This window comes from Stenella coeruleoalba (assembly GCF_951394435.1).
Source record: "Stenella coeruleoalba genome assembly, chromosome: 2".
NCBI lineage: Eukaryota > Metazoa > Chordata > Mammalia > Artiodactyla > Delphinidae > Stenella > Stenella coeruleoalba.
The window spans coordinates 130,467,970-130,481,941 of NC_137147.1; the positions used below are offsets into that span (position 1 = coordinate 130,467,970).

The 13,972-nt window shown below is 51.9% G+C and overlaps 1 protein-coding gene across 1 annotated transcript; it reads left to right on the top strand.

Moving 5' to 3' along the window:
• The first annotated feature begins 5,018 nt into the window (after positions 1–5,018).
• CRABP1 (cellular retinoic acid binding protein 1) lies at positions 5,019–11,783 on the top strand. The gene is made up of 4 exons (XM_079913172.1): positions 5,019–5,183; positions 5,738–5,916; positions 7,948–8,061; positions 11,508–11,783. Exons 1-4 carry the CDS (start codon positions 5,114–5,116, stop codon positions 11,556–11,558), a joined length of 414 nt encoding a protein of 137 aa, XP_079769298.1. The 5' UTR covers positions 5,019–5,113; the 3' UTR covers positions 11,559–11,783.
• Positions 11,784–13,972: the final 2,189 nt, after the last annotated feature.

The window sequence follows — 13,972 nt, forward strand, 5'->3', positions numbered from 1 at the left end:
CACCCATTAGCAGAGAGGCTGCCCAAAATCATAATAAGTCTACAGACACCCCAAAACACACCACCAGACGTGGACCTGCCCACCAGAAAGACAAGATCCAGCCTCATCCACCAGAACACAGGCACTAGTACCCTCCACCAGGAAGCCTACACAACCCACCGAACCAACCTTAGCCACTGGGGACAGACACAAAAAACAACAGGAACTACGAACCTTCAGCCTGCAAAAAAGGAGACCCCAAACACAGTAACATCAGCATCTTAAAGATGGTTTCATCATCCTAAACTCCAGCATCTTGCTCTCTAACCACGCCCACCTTCCTGCCAGCCCCCAGGATACACGTTCTTCAACTTCACGGGACATCCGGAACTCGAGCCCCTCCATTTTCTCCCCGCTCCAGTCCTGTCAGACCTCACTGGAGCCTGCTTCGTGCCCAGCATCCCTTCTGTGCAGCCTGACTCACCTCTCCCATTCCCAGAAGGGGCTATTCCAAGGCCAAGAGCCCAACCTTGCAACCTTCCTCTCACTCTTTACAGAAGACCATCTCCTACTTAATGGGGAAAGGAGAGAACTGAGGAGCTCCCTTCACTTCTAGCCCCCTGTCCTCTTGCCTCCCCCTGAAGGTACACACCTGCACCTGCACTCTGGGTCTCATCTTCTCTCCCCTTTACCACCTGTATCCATCTTCTCTTTCTCCTGCATCTTCTACCTTTCCTTTAGTTACTGCCTTCAGCCTATAAATATCAAATCTCCTCCACCCAAAATGCAAACACCCCCCAGTAGTCCTTTTGATGCCACCTCCTCTCATAACTGCTAATCTCTCTCTCTCTCCTCTCCCCCATATAGCCTTGCTTTTCTAAAGAAGAGTCTACGTTCTCTGCTTCCATTTCACTCTTTCCATTCCAAACTCAACCCGTTGCAGCCTGCTTTCAGACTCCACCACCTTCTGACACTGCTCTGGTTGCAGTCACCTGAGTCACCTGTTCCCTCCCCTGCCTCCATGAACCTCTCTGGAGCAGCTGGTACTGTTGGCCCATCCCTCCTTTTGTACAACGCTGTGCTCCTAGCTGGTAAGACATCCCCCTCTGCTTTTCCTCCTGCTTCCTTTGGCTCTCCCCTGCTCACCTGCCCCCTACACGCTGAGAGTTTCCAAGCTCCACCTCAGCCGTCTGCTCTTCCCTATCTGTGCCCTGTCCCGGGACATCTCACCCACACTCATGGCTTCAACTGCCCCCCGCATGCAACACCCACACCACTGTCTTCATCTCAAATCTCTCTCCAGAACTCTAGGACCACACTGCCCGCTGCCCGCTGCGTCCTGGATGCCCCAGACAACTCACACCCAACGCATCCCAAACAGGACTGATCTCCTGCCCGTGTGCTCCCCTAGCAGCAAGTCAGACCACCAAGTGTACAATCTGGACACCAGGGAGTCACCCTGGTCCCTTCCATCTACTTCCCCTTCCCCTCCCCTGCCAGGCATAGCTGGTCATACAATATGGTAAGGCCAACCTGGCTGTACAAGGAGAATCACCCTGAAGACGTGTCAAACAGAGCTCCCTGGGCCCTTCCCTGACTTACTGAATCCAAAGCTCCAGGGCCAGGCCTGGGAATCTGATTCCGAGAAAGCACCTCCAGGTTGCTGGGATGCCTGGCTCAAGTCACAGACTGGCGATCAGGAACCACCATTCTCTAACCCGTCCCCTTCCAGGCTCCACTGCCAATAGCACTTCTGCCCGCCCATGCAGGGCACAGCTTCCTCCCTGGGCGTCCGGCAATGTTTGCTCCATCTGACCGATCCTCCACAATGAAGCAGTGGCAAATTTACTTTCCCCAAAATGCCATGGGACCATGGCTCACCTCCGCTAAAACCCTTCTATGTGCCCCCCAGGAGCACTGCTTCGTGGCCGTGTGCACTTAGTGGAGTGACTTCTGCTCACCTCCTATGTCACCTCCGGCCTCACGCCCCTCAGACAAGGCGCTCCAGCCACGCCAAAGGACACGTGGTCCTCAAACACGCAGCCCTGTTCTACAGCTCCTGGCTTTGCACATGTTCTTTCTGATCATACCCCCTCACTCCCTTAGCCTCTCTGGATAGAATCTTCTTCTTCCTTTTTTTTTTTAGCTGTGTGTGCAGCTTGTAAGATCTTAGTTTCCCCACCAGGGATCAAACCCAGGCCCCCTGCAGTGGAAGCGCGGAATCCTAACCACTGGACGGCCAGGGAATTCCCTTGATAGACTCTTAAGGCTCAAAACAGGCTGGGCTAAAAGCCTGCCTCATAGGCACTATTAGCCCACATGGAGATTGCAGATTTTCTAGGTTTTTTCCCCCAGTTAAATGTTGGACCCTCAAGATAGGACCTGGATTTTGATTGGTCACTATTTCCAGGGCCCAACCCAGTTCCCAGCTCAGAAAGGGGGCTGGCAAGATTAATGAATGGAAGGGGGAAACGAGAGAAGGAATGAGAGAGGGCAGGGAGGCGCGGAGGATTTGGGGTGATTCTGCCGATCTGTCCTGAGTCCCAGGCCAAGAGTTAGATCTTCCCCCCTGGCAGGAGCCTTGCTCTGGATCCTCAGGCTGGGTCCGCAGAGATAACACAGTGGTAGGGTTTGTGCTGCCCTTTGGCTCTCGGGTTCCCCTAGTAGCCAGGCCAGTGATAGGAGCTGCCCTCCCAGCCTCCATGTGACCATTCATAACGTTTGGGGCATCTGAGAAGTCTTAGCCCCTCCTGTCTGCCCTGGCCAGCTCTGAACTTCATTAACAAGGACAGTGGGTTCACAGGACCCCAGGACAATCTCACACTCTGATCTGGCCGTGCCCTCCCCTTCCTGGATCCTTCTCCCACCCTTGCTCTGTGCCTGGACAATGCACCAATGTCCTCCATCATACCAGCCCCAACCTGGGGGTGGGCCCCTTCATCTGACCCCTCTGGCCCCATCCTCTCTATTCCTTTACCATGACTTCCCCTCCTGCCTCTTTTCCTCTTTCCCCCTTTGCACACCTGCCAGTCACCCTTACAGCTTCCCCTATGGTCTTGACTCCCAGCGTTGCTGCCCTCCACTGTCCAGCTCCAGCCCCTCCCCAGCCTGGTCTGAAGATGGTGGAGGCCATGTTGCGGGGGAGAATTGGATGGGGCAGAGGCTTGTGTTAGATGGATGGCACCCCTGTTTTGCCTCCTCACTGTACAGATACCAGACGCTCTCTAAAGTGGGTTGGATTCTGTGGCAGCCCTGTCCTCTGCCTCCCACACTCAGGACCAGGTACATAATCTGTGGATCTGGTGCAAAATGAAAATACAGGACCCCTGGCCCCCAAATGATTAAGAATTTCAAGATGGCAGTAGCAGATCATTGAACCAACCACTGGGCCCTTCCAAGTGCATGGCCCCGTGTGACTACATAGGTCTCACGTCCATAAAGCTGGCTCTGCCCACACCCCTTTCCAGCTGGTGACGGCTCCTCTCCCTTCTACTGTCCTCAGCTGCTTTCTAGGATAGCTCCTCAGGGCCTCAGGGCAGGATCCCAGCCCCAGACACCTCCAAAGGTCCAGAGCCCTGTTCAGCAGGCACTCAGCACAGATTCCTACATTCCCTCCGGAAATCTTCACACCTACACTACCTCTGGGCTGCAGGACACATACACCCTTCTCAAATCAGTGCTTATTGATTGAGCCCCACCTGGCTAAGCCTGTGGAAGAGAGGACAGGTTGATAAACGCTCAGTCCCTGCCCTCCAGGAGTTCAGTTTATAGCAGGATTAAAACTGAAAAAAGAGCAGGACCAAACACGGATTCTGTGGGTTCAGAGAAAAATAATCATATTTGATTAGGAAACGAATTTTCAAAAGAGACAGCATAAAGATGGACTTTCATGAATGGGCAAGATTTTATTAATCCGAGGAGTAAAAGGGCATTCCAGGGAGAGGGCACAGCAGGGCAAAGGCTTGGAGGTGGGAAGATGCATGGCAGGTTCTAGAATCTTGAGTTATGTAGTTTGCCAAGGCATACTGATGGCCGAATAGTGGAAAGAGACTGGAAGGGAATTTTAGGGTCTGCTGTGGACAGCTCTAAGAGCTGCGGTGAAGTGTCTGTACTCCTGTACTTCCGTAGAGGAGACACTGAGGGGGCTTTAGCTATGGTGTGTATTTGGGATCAAAGGGAGAAGAGAGAAGACTTCCTCCACTTGGCCCTCCCAGCCTGCCTGCGGGCACAAAGCCTCACTTTTCTGCAAAACAGGCCGCTCCTACCCAGGGTTCTGGAGCTTATTCACTCCACCCCTCTCGAACCGCAGTATGTCTGAGCTACCCGTAAGGGTACAGCAGCCTGGGCTCCCTCCCGCCCTACCAACGTGGAGGACCCACAATCTCGCGCGATCCTGGGTTCTGAGCAGCAGCGCCCAGACGGTGCTGGAGTGGTTTGAGGTTTTTTCGCCACTTGCTCCCATGGTCCTGTTTGTGGTGGTGGTGGTGGTGGTGGTGGTGGTTGTGATGGTGTTATGGAGGTTGGGGGGTTAGGGGGGTAAGAGGGGTGCGGAATAGGATCCCGGACTGGGAGTGGAGGCGACTGGGAGTGGGGAAAGGCTCTCAGCCCCTGGTGGACCCACTACCCGCTTATTTTAACTTTATATTATGTATATTCTCAAACAAATGCAAAAGTAGAGGGAATGGTATAATGATTTTCTCAAGTCCCCACCGCCTAGCTTCAACAATTTGCCCCTCTTGGCCAATCTTGTTTCAGCTAACCCTCTCCCACCACCCACTTTAAAGAAGAATGTGAGTAGCCTGGGGGTGGCAGAGGCGCCCCCCCACACCCAGAGTTGTAGGAGAGCTGGTGCCAAGCCTGCACCACTGGAGACTGGAACGCCAAGGGGCAGAGTGGGGGGCACGGTAGGGCTGGGAGCAGGGCTCACGCTGGGTAGGGGCCGCGGGGGGCGGGGGCGGTGCTGGCGGGGCGGTGCTTGGAGCAGCGCGGGGGTTGGGGGCGCTCTCCCGGAGACTCAAGGCGCGTGGGGCTGGGCGCAGAGCCGCAGTCTCCGCCTTGCAGCTTGGAGTGTGCCCGCTGCGCCGCAGCTGTCCGTGCCTGCCGCCACCTTCCCGCCGCCGCCGCCACTGCCAAGATGCCCAATTTCGCCGGCACCTGGAAGATGCGCAGCAGCGAGAATTTCGACGAGCTGCTCAAGGCTCTGGGTAAGCTGGCGCGGATGGCGTGCCCCGACGGGGAGTAGCAGCCGGCGGTGCCCCCGACCCGCAGAGGGTGGGCTTTAGGGACCAACACCAGGCAAGAGGGAGTCCCCGGTGCGATAGTTTGGGGGCGAATTCCAAGGCACACCCCATCTAGAAGTGGCGAGTAGAGCCCGGGATCCGCGCATCCAGAGAGCGTTTGCTGGATGCTTGGCGCTTTCCCCGACGGTTCGGCCTTTATCTCGTGCTAGCTAATCGCGAGGAGAGGTTATTACTGAAGTCCTAGGTGGGTCAGGGACTTTAAAACTGGCGACTCAGTTTGAGACCAGGCCCTACCACGAAATACACTGTGCTGCTCAGGGAAGGCCGCTTACCCTCTCTGAGCCTCAGTTGCTCACCTCGGAAAAAAAAAAAATCAGGGCGAGGGCAGGGGGAGGAATGAATCAGTTTTAAGGCCCCCATCTATATATAGTCAGAGGGTTTGAGAAGTGCCGGGCCAGTCCTGGGACGACTGGTGGGTGGCGAGTCCCCGTGAGTCGCACCCATTCTTCCCGGCTCAGGTGTGAACGCCATGCTGAGGAAAGTGGCCGTGGCGGCTGCGTCCAAGCCGCACGTGGAGATCCGCCAGGACGGGGATCAGTTCTACATCAAGACATCAACCACGGTGCGCACGACTGAGATCAACTTCAAGGTCGGAGAAGGCTTTGAGGAGGAGACAGTGGACGGACGCAAGTGCAGGGTGAGGCCCCAGAGTCTGGGCAGCGTTCCCACGTCCCCGCTCCCTAGTGAACCGCTGCAGCCAGACGAACCCCCGGCTCCTTTTGCAGCCAGTGGCGCCCTTTCCTTGCGGGGCGTGTGCACCGGCTGTTTGAAGAGAGGATCTGTGCACCGCGTTGCCCTGGGCTCAAGAGAAAGGCCTACCCCAACCCCTCCCCAACTTCATCCCTAAGTCGCCTTCCGAGGTGCTAACAGCCGCGCCTAAAGTGCGGGCTCTGGGTTGCACCGCGTTCCTTGCAGGGGCTTCCGCAGCAGCGTCTTGCTGCGATCCTCAGCGCGAGCGCAGGAGGCAGGGAGAGGAGGAGGAGGTTTCAGGGCCACCAGGTTCCGTGGCCGCGAGGCTGCCACGTTTCCTGCCGCAGGTGGAGCGGCAGCTCTCGAGTCCCGCCCGCCCGGGTCCCTGGGCGCCCTGAGAATGCTCTGGATCCAGTTTCAGCAGTCTCGATGGCCCCGGGACCTCTCCCGCCCGCCCTCAGTTTGGTTTCTTAAAGGAAACGACAGAATCTTTCCAAAAGCAAGGCAGATTCTGCCTGGAAAATGGACTAAGTGCTCTCTCTTAGTCCTCCAGGGCAAGAATTCTGTATTTCTTTGTAAATAGGTCCCAGGGTGGATGAACGGGTGGACTGAAGCAAGGGGTTGTAAATTCCTTTTTTAGATGGGCAAAAATTGCATTTGGTTGGTCTCTGGAGTAGAATGGTGGGTTGGCTCCTCATGGATTTTGAGGACAGATGGAAAAACAATTCGCTGCTGCTACCACTTAGTTTAAAAGTGACAAAATGTCTCCCTCCTCTCCCCAAGGTTTAAAGAAAGAACGAATAACATTCCAGAGAGTGAGAAATTGTTTTTCACCTTTCCTGAGTGGTGCCTGTCTGATCTAGAGTGGGACTCTCTGGGCATGGGGTTTGGGAGGACACAGAGTCACAGACCCCCAGGAGCACGCTGTCCCACAAAGCAATATTTGGCCCCCAGATTAGCACAGCCTGAAAATGATGTCCGGGCTCAGAGCTGGCAGGATTGGAGCCCCAGCCACTGCACCGTTTATAAAAACAAAAGAGCAGGACAGCTTAGAGGGAAGGTCTGGGGGTCTTAAGGTAGAAGCCCTGGCGATAGGCAGGACTCAATTTGGGGACATCCAATGGTGACTACTGCCAGAGACAGTAATTCTGGTTAAAAAAGAAAAATCAAAGGTTCACGCGACAGCCTGGAGAGTGGGGCTTTATCCCTGCCCTGCCTAGTGAATGTGTCCCATGTGTTAGTTAAAAAGCAAGTATGTGCACATTCAGTACAGCCTCGGAACCCAGCTGTTCAGCATTTTGCTTTGTGCAGACGCTGGGGAAAACTGCAGGGAATCCCTCCTTTTGCCTCCCACCTACAACAGAATGAAGACCCTTCAGACTTAACAATTTTTTTTTCTAGAGACATGTAACCTGGGAAGTGGCTGTGTTTTTATCCTCAGAGTCAGAGACACTCAGGTTTATCAGAGCAGGCTGTGTGCTGCGTTTGTTGAGTGCAAACAGAAAGGAAGGCATTATCCCCAAATCCATGCAAGGAACAGATCTCCTGATCTGCGGACTACAGATGTGGTTACAAATATGGTGTCTTTACCATTCTAAAATTTTGTACTTCTGATATGAGGAGCTTCTTGCCTTGAATAGCCAAATTGCTTGAAGGGATCGTCCATTTTGACATAAATGAATCATTGCGTGCCCTCAGTTTTACTCCTGGAGGTGTAAAATGTGCCTGAGGCTTTGCTGCTTCGGTGAGTGTGTGTGTGTGTACTTGTGTAATACAAGGTGTATTTATACCCCATAAAATCCGCAGTCAGCCCTCTGAATTTAGGCTCGATACAGCACAGTACAGAAGGTTCTGAGCCCTGCTGACAGGGACCATGTGTTGCTTCTCTGCACAGCAATTATTCTCCCATGCTCATTGTTGTCTCTGCTCCCACTGCCAAGAGTGTAATTAACGTCACTAATGGTTTTCCTGCCCGCAGAGTTTAGCCACTTGGGAGAATGAGAACAAGATCCACTGCACACAAACTCTCCTCGAGGGGGACGGCCCCAAAACCTACTGGACCCGCGAGCTGGCCAACGACGAGCTCATCCTGGTGAGCGAGGCCCCTTGACCCTGAAACAAGCCCTCAGTTCTCCAGATGTTGCCTGTGGGGGGCCCCAAGATCATCATCTTCACTCATCCATTCAGGGAGAGACACTCTTTGCCCTGGGTTAAAATGTGAGCAGAAAGCTTGAGATGACAGTTTAGGTCAGAGGAAATCATTGTTAGATGGTTGGCAGGAGAGAGGAGTGACTCAGAGGGCAGAGCAGGGCCTAGAGACAGGCTGCCTTGCCGGCCTCTATACAAACCCATGCATCCCTGTGGTGACTCGCTGACTTGCTTAAGCCGGCCTCCCCTCCAGCCGGGCTCCGAATGCTTGGGCTCTGGGAGGTCCCAGCGTTCACTCTGCAGAAGGGATTCCCCCCACCGCCCCACCCCCTCCTCATTCCCCATTTTGCTGCCTGGGAAAGATTTCAGAAATTTTAGTATGCCTGCACTGAGAGCCTTAAAGAACATTTTTACCCCCGGACTTATAAACTCCAATGGATTTCGGGAGCCAGACAAGTATAGTGATGCTAATTTGGGGCAGTCACAGTGTTAACACAACGTGGAGGGTGGGGCCTTTAGAACCGAGGAGGGTGGACTCTACCTTAAAGGTAATCAGATCGAAACATTTTAAACATCCCTGGCCACACAAAATATACCTGGTGAGGCCAAGTTAGAAACCCCTGTAGTTTAATCACACACCTCCTCCCCCTTTATTTAGGTACAGGGGCAAAGAGGACAGAGGAAAGGACACCTCCCTGCCACTCTCCCTTTGTGTTTCAGAGCAGACCAAGCTTTCCTTGTAATACCCTTCCCCGTCCCCCCAACGCCCCCACTAGAAAAGGGGAACGCTGTTGTAGGTAACCAGGAAATGATATCCTTTGTTCTCCGTCAGACCTGTTGTTAACATCTCCACTCAAAGACTGCCTGCCTGCCCCACCCTAGCAAGTGTCACCCTGAAATGTCGGAAAAGGAGGTGGCAAGGAATGCTAGGACAGGACTCGCTGTGTGACCTGGGCATGGCCCTTCCCTCCCTGAGCTGTAAAATGAGGGGTTGGGCTGAAGTTTGATCCCTGAGGTCTCTCTCAGCCCTGAAATTACGTGTTTATTCTGCAAGAGGACCCTAAATTGAACTGTCTCTATTACTTTAACGGAGGCTGCTTGATCTCACTCGCTCTCTCCCCTTGTCCTTCCCTGAGATGATTTCACATACTTTCTTTCATGAGAAGGGACTGGCTTCATTTGCAATCTGGTTCATGTTGTTTCAAGGACAGGAATAGTTGATGGGGTTGGGGGAGCAACTTGAGGCTGAGACATGGAAATTTAGGAGGAAAAGGCACATAGGGTTCATTGGTCCAGGGACAGAAAATAAGGAGATGATTTTAGAGCTCTTGAGTGTAGCTAAGGGTTAAGTAGGCTCCGTGTGGTCCGTGAGAAAGTGTGATTTTATTAATCTCAGTAGTATCTGAGCAGCCAGTGCATGGGCCCAATTCTGCTAGGAGAGCTCCACCACTTCCAAGTCTCCCACTACAGCTCCACCCGTGCATCCTTCCCTGGCTCCGCAGACGCGCATATGAGCCTCAAAGGGCGGATTCGTTCTTGGCATTTGGGTTCTAAAATGTGGGCTTTTGTTCCAAGGGTTATTATCATTAATAAATCCAAACGTAGGGAGATGCTGTCTCTGTATAACAGGAGGAAATTTATTCTAGTTCACTTAAATAAGCTCTCCCAGCACCCCCAGCTGTAAGTTGCCTTCCTTTGAAAATTGAGTGTAGTCCCTTAAACGACTCGGGCACATTATACGAGAGTTTCTTTCAGGAACCTCTGAGCATAGTCTGCAGGCTGAGAAGGACATTTCAAATGGGATTGGAAATGTAGCGATTTCTTCTCGTTGCGTGAAGCCATTTGTTGGCCTGGGGGAGGTGTCGGTCATTCCAGCACAGGTATAGAGTCCAATCCCCAAACGCTGGCCTTCCACGTGACACTCCATGGCCATAGAGCTGGAAGAGCTTCAGAAAACTGACAAGGTTCTGAGCGGTCTGGACATCTGAGAGGTGAATTTCCATGGGAACCCCCGCTTCACCCTGCCCCAGCACCCAGCATCATCTGCATTCCTCGCTAATAAGGGAAGGGAAGAGGACAGGGAAGGTGTCCAGAGCAGGTACAGCTGTGCCGGTGTGATCAGAAGTTCCCTACTTAGAAAAGAGGCTGGTGATGGGCATTTGCTTCCTTCATAATCACTAATGACTCGTATTTCCCTGAAACACACATGTTTGAATAACATCCCGACTCATGTTCCCTGAGAGCATCTCATGGTCAACTGAGGGACCCGGGGAAAATCCAAGTATATTCAAGCTCTGAGTTCAGGGCTCTTAACCTCAGGCCCCTTTGACAATCTGAAAGATAGGGACCCTTCCACAGAAAAATGTACGTCTGCAAACAAACATATCTACGTCAGTCTACAGAGTGGGGAAATTCTGTTTGGTTTTTTTTTTTAATTTTGTGGGTTTTTTAACATACATATTGCTTTCTCTGTTCCAATTGCCTGTGAGAGACCTAGGAGAGCAGGCCTATAAATAATTGCTAGTTTTTGGAAGAGTTGAGACAGCTTACTTACAGTGATATCATTTCAGAGGCCAGGAGAAAGCCGTGCTCCTCCATTCATGGAATGATTTGTGTCCTCCCCACAGCAAACAAACAAACAGTCACAGAATAGTAGCTGGAAAGAGCTGTGGGATCTTGTTCAATTGCACCCCTCCCCTTAACTCCCTCCCCCCTCCATCCCCAAACTGTCCAAGAGACCAGAGCAGTGCCCCAGCTCACCCAGCTGTGAGTTGCAGAGCTGGGTCTGGATGCCACTGACACTGTGCTTTTGCAGTTGAGACCATGTTTCTAGCTTGCAGGTAACCTGAGTATTACTTATACAACATCTCAGGCGTCTCCCAGGCTTGACAGTTGCTTCCTGGAAGGTACTTCTACACCCTCCCTGAAGCTATCCCAACTGGCTGGTCAGTGCTGAACCCCAGGGCTCCAGCTGCCCAAGCCCCTTGCTCTCTTGAAGTCACTTGAAAAGAGACAGAACCACTTCAGAAATGTCCAATATGGCATACTCCCCGCCACCCACTTCAGTTTAATTTAAAAAACCAAAGCCAGGAAACTTGCATTTTTTATGTCAGCATTCCCAGGTTCCAGAAGTAGTGGAAAATTGCATACAACATAATTCTATACCCCTGTTGCCTCTCTGCCAATACAGAGTGTAAGGGAGGAAAAAAAGAAAAAGAAAAAAGAAAGAAAGAAAGAAAAAAAACCCTTAGGGCTGAACATGAGTGCACCGCACAGGAAATTGAATGTCTGTTACAGAGTTTTTAACAGGGCAGTAAGTGGCCTTATTAGCGATCTGCTTTAAACATTTTTGCACAGACATCTGCACTGATTGGTTTTCCTTCTCTGCAGACGTTCGGCGCCGATGATGTGGTCTGCACGAGGATTTATGTTCGGGAGTGAAGGCGGCTGGCTTGCTCCTGCTTTGGGGGTGGATTCATGTTCCCCGAGGAATGTCATAGTTCTGAGCTGCCAGTGGACCTCCTCTTCCCCAGTATCAACATTAGGTGATCCTGCTTTCCCCACGATAATGCTGTAGTGTTTCCCCCGAAGGCTTCGTGCCTCTGTGTCCCTGGTGCTCCATAGTTTGGCATCTCTATGGTTTCATCAGCCATTAAACTGGTTGTACACACCTCAAGGCTTTCTCCTTCTTTGGACTGACTCTTCAGTTTCCACACAAGGTCATGGTGTACCCGTTGACCCCAGCACTGCATTGGTCTGTGTAGTGATTTCTGCTTCTGCCTGCTGCCCAGATGCAGTGCTTGGAGCATACGGCAGGGGTTGTGAGCTGGGCTTCCTCTGACAGGATTCACACTGCAGATCCAGGTGTGTCTGGATCTCACAGTGTTGTTTTTTAATTGAATTAGCTGATATATTGGTGGTTCCCAGCAGGAAAGGGAGGGCATATTCAGAAGGGTTAACTGAGGAGAGCTCAGAATGAAGGGACTATTTGCACAGGCATTTACATGGACGGGATGAAGAGAACCAACACAGGATGGTGAGACACTCAGAGACAAGCAGCAGGGAACCGGTACTCCCCTAGACAGAGGGATAGAGGGGTCACCAGACCACAAGAGCTATAGCCTGGGAAAGAGACCACCACCGTGTAGGAGCTGTGGCAGTACACAGAGGAATGTGATCACTGCCAAAACAATGGCCCCAGTATGTGGGTAGATGGAGGTTCAGAGGGTCGGGGGAGAGTCTCTGGCTTGCAACAAGGGCGTTAAATATCCTGACCTCCCAATTTTCAATCTCTGATCTATCTATTCTAACCACTGGTCAAACCCATCTGGAATCTAGAGGGCAAGAGAGTGGGGAGGGGGAGGGAGGGCGAGGGTGCTGCCCACAAGAGTCACCCTCCCAGGACATAGCCAGGAGAAGAATGGATCCCAACATGCAACAGGACAATAATCCACAGTCGCCAACTTTAACATTTGAAAATTAGATTTTACACGAAAATCTGGACTTCTCTTTCCTTAGGAGAAAAATTGGGAAAATCTGGCATCTCTCATGGGGCCACAGGTGGCTTGGCAGCGTCCCCCTTTTTAAGTGGAACTTACACCCTCTGCCTCCCCATGGGCCCCACCATTGCCCCTGCCCTCCTTTACGTTGACTGCCCGGCTTCTTGGGCGTTTCTCCTTGCCATCCTAGGCACAAGGGTTCTTGGCAAAGCCAGGCCAGAGTTGGCTGATCAACAGTGTTTGGGCATGGATGAAGCCAGAAGACAGGGACCCTTAAAGAGCTCACACCTAAGCTGATGGAGCCGACACCTAAGGCCCAGGTGCCACCACCTGAGTGTAAATGAGGACACCTTTACCTGACTTCTCACACCTCTGCAGCCCAGAACCCTACTTTGCTCATGGGGGACCTCAGCCTCCTCTCAAAGACTCTATTGCTTACATCTAAGAGGAGTTGTCTGATGACTTCTTGGAGGAAAGGGGCTGGAGGAGGACCCCTAAGGAAGGGGAGGACCTGGGCTGCTACGCAGCACCACTGGTTCACTTAGACTCAGAACATAGTCCGTAGCCTGTTTCTCTTGAATCCCGTTCCTTCTTCATTTTCCAGAGGAAAAGGCGCAGTGTTTCTCATTCCCTCTTGGAACACTGCTCATGGGACCTTCACATTCCATGGAACCCAGTATGGGAATCGCTGCTATAAACTTCAACCTTAAAATATTTGTGTGTACACACATTGCATATGATATATAATATACACATACGTGTAGGATGAACACCTACACAAAATATCACTGTCATCAGAATAGTCTCACTAGAATGCTGCTCTAAACATGTCACTCCCCTACTCAGTAATCCCCATGGTCGGAAACAGAAAGGTCAAACCCTGGCCTGGACTTCAAGCCCTCCAGGACTTGGCCTCACCAGGTAAAACAGAAAGAATGAGGGCTTTGGTGTCTGTCAGACCTGGCTCCAACTCCTGGCCACACCTTTAGTTTACAAGTGCTAGAAACCCACCCCCAACCAGCCCCAACAAAGAAGAAGGTACGCTGCTACAACGGCTGGACCTTGGAAATATTGTGCTAAGTGTAAGAAGCCAGTCACAAAGGACCACATAGTGCATGATTCCATTTATATGAAATGTCCAGAACAGATAAATCCATAGAGACAGAAAGTAGATTGGTGGTTGCCTAAGGCTGGGGGTGTTGGGGGAAAAAGGGAGTAAAGAGTTTCTTTGGGGGGGTGAAGAAAATGTTCTAAAATTGATGTGGTAATAGTTGCACAACTGTACAAATACACTAAAAACCACATTTTAAATAGATGAATTGTGTGTAATGTGAATTATATCTTAATAAAGCTTTT

What these genes read in the sequence shown, in the direction of transcription:
- CRABP1 (XM_079913172.1), top strand. Translation starts at nt 5,114, where the DNA reads ATGCCCAATTTCGCCGGCACCTGGAAGATGCGCAGCAGCGAGAATTTC. An exon ending in CGAGCTGCTCAAGGCTCTGG is followed by an intron (nt 5,184 to 5,737) that starts GTAAGCTGGCGC and finishes TTCCCGGCTCAG; the next exon opens with GTGTGAACGCCATGCTGAGG. An exon ending in CCAACGACGAGCTCATCCTG is followed by an intron (nt 8,062 to 11,507) that starts GTGAGCGAGGCC and finishes CCTTCTCTGCAG; the next exon opens with ACGTTCGGCGCCGATGATGT.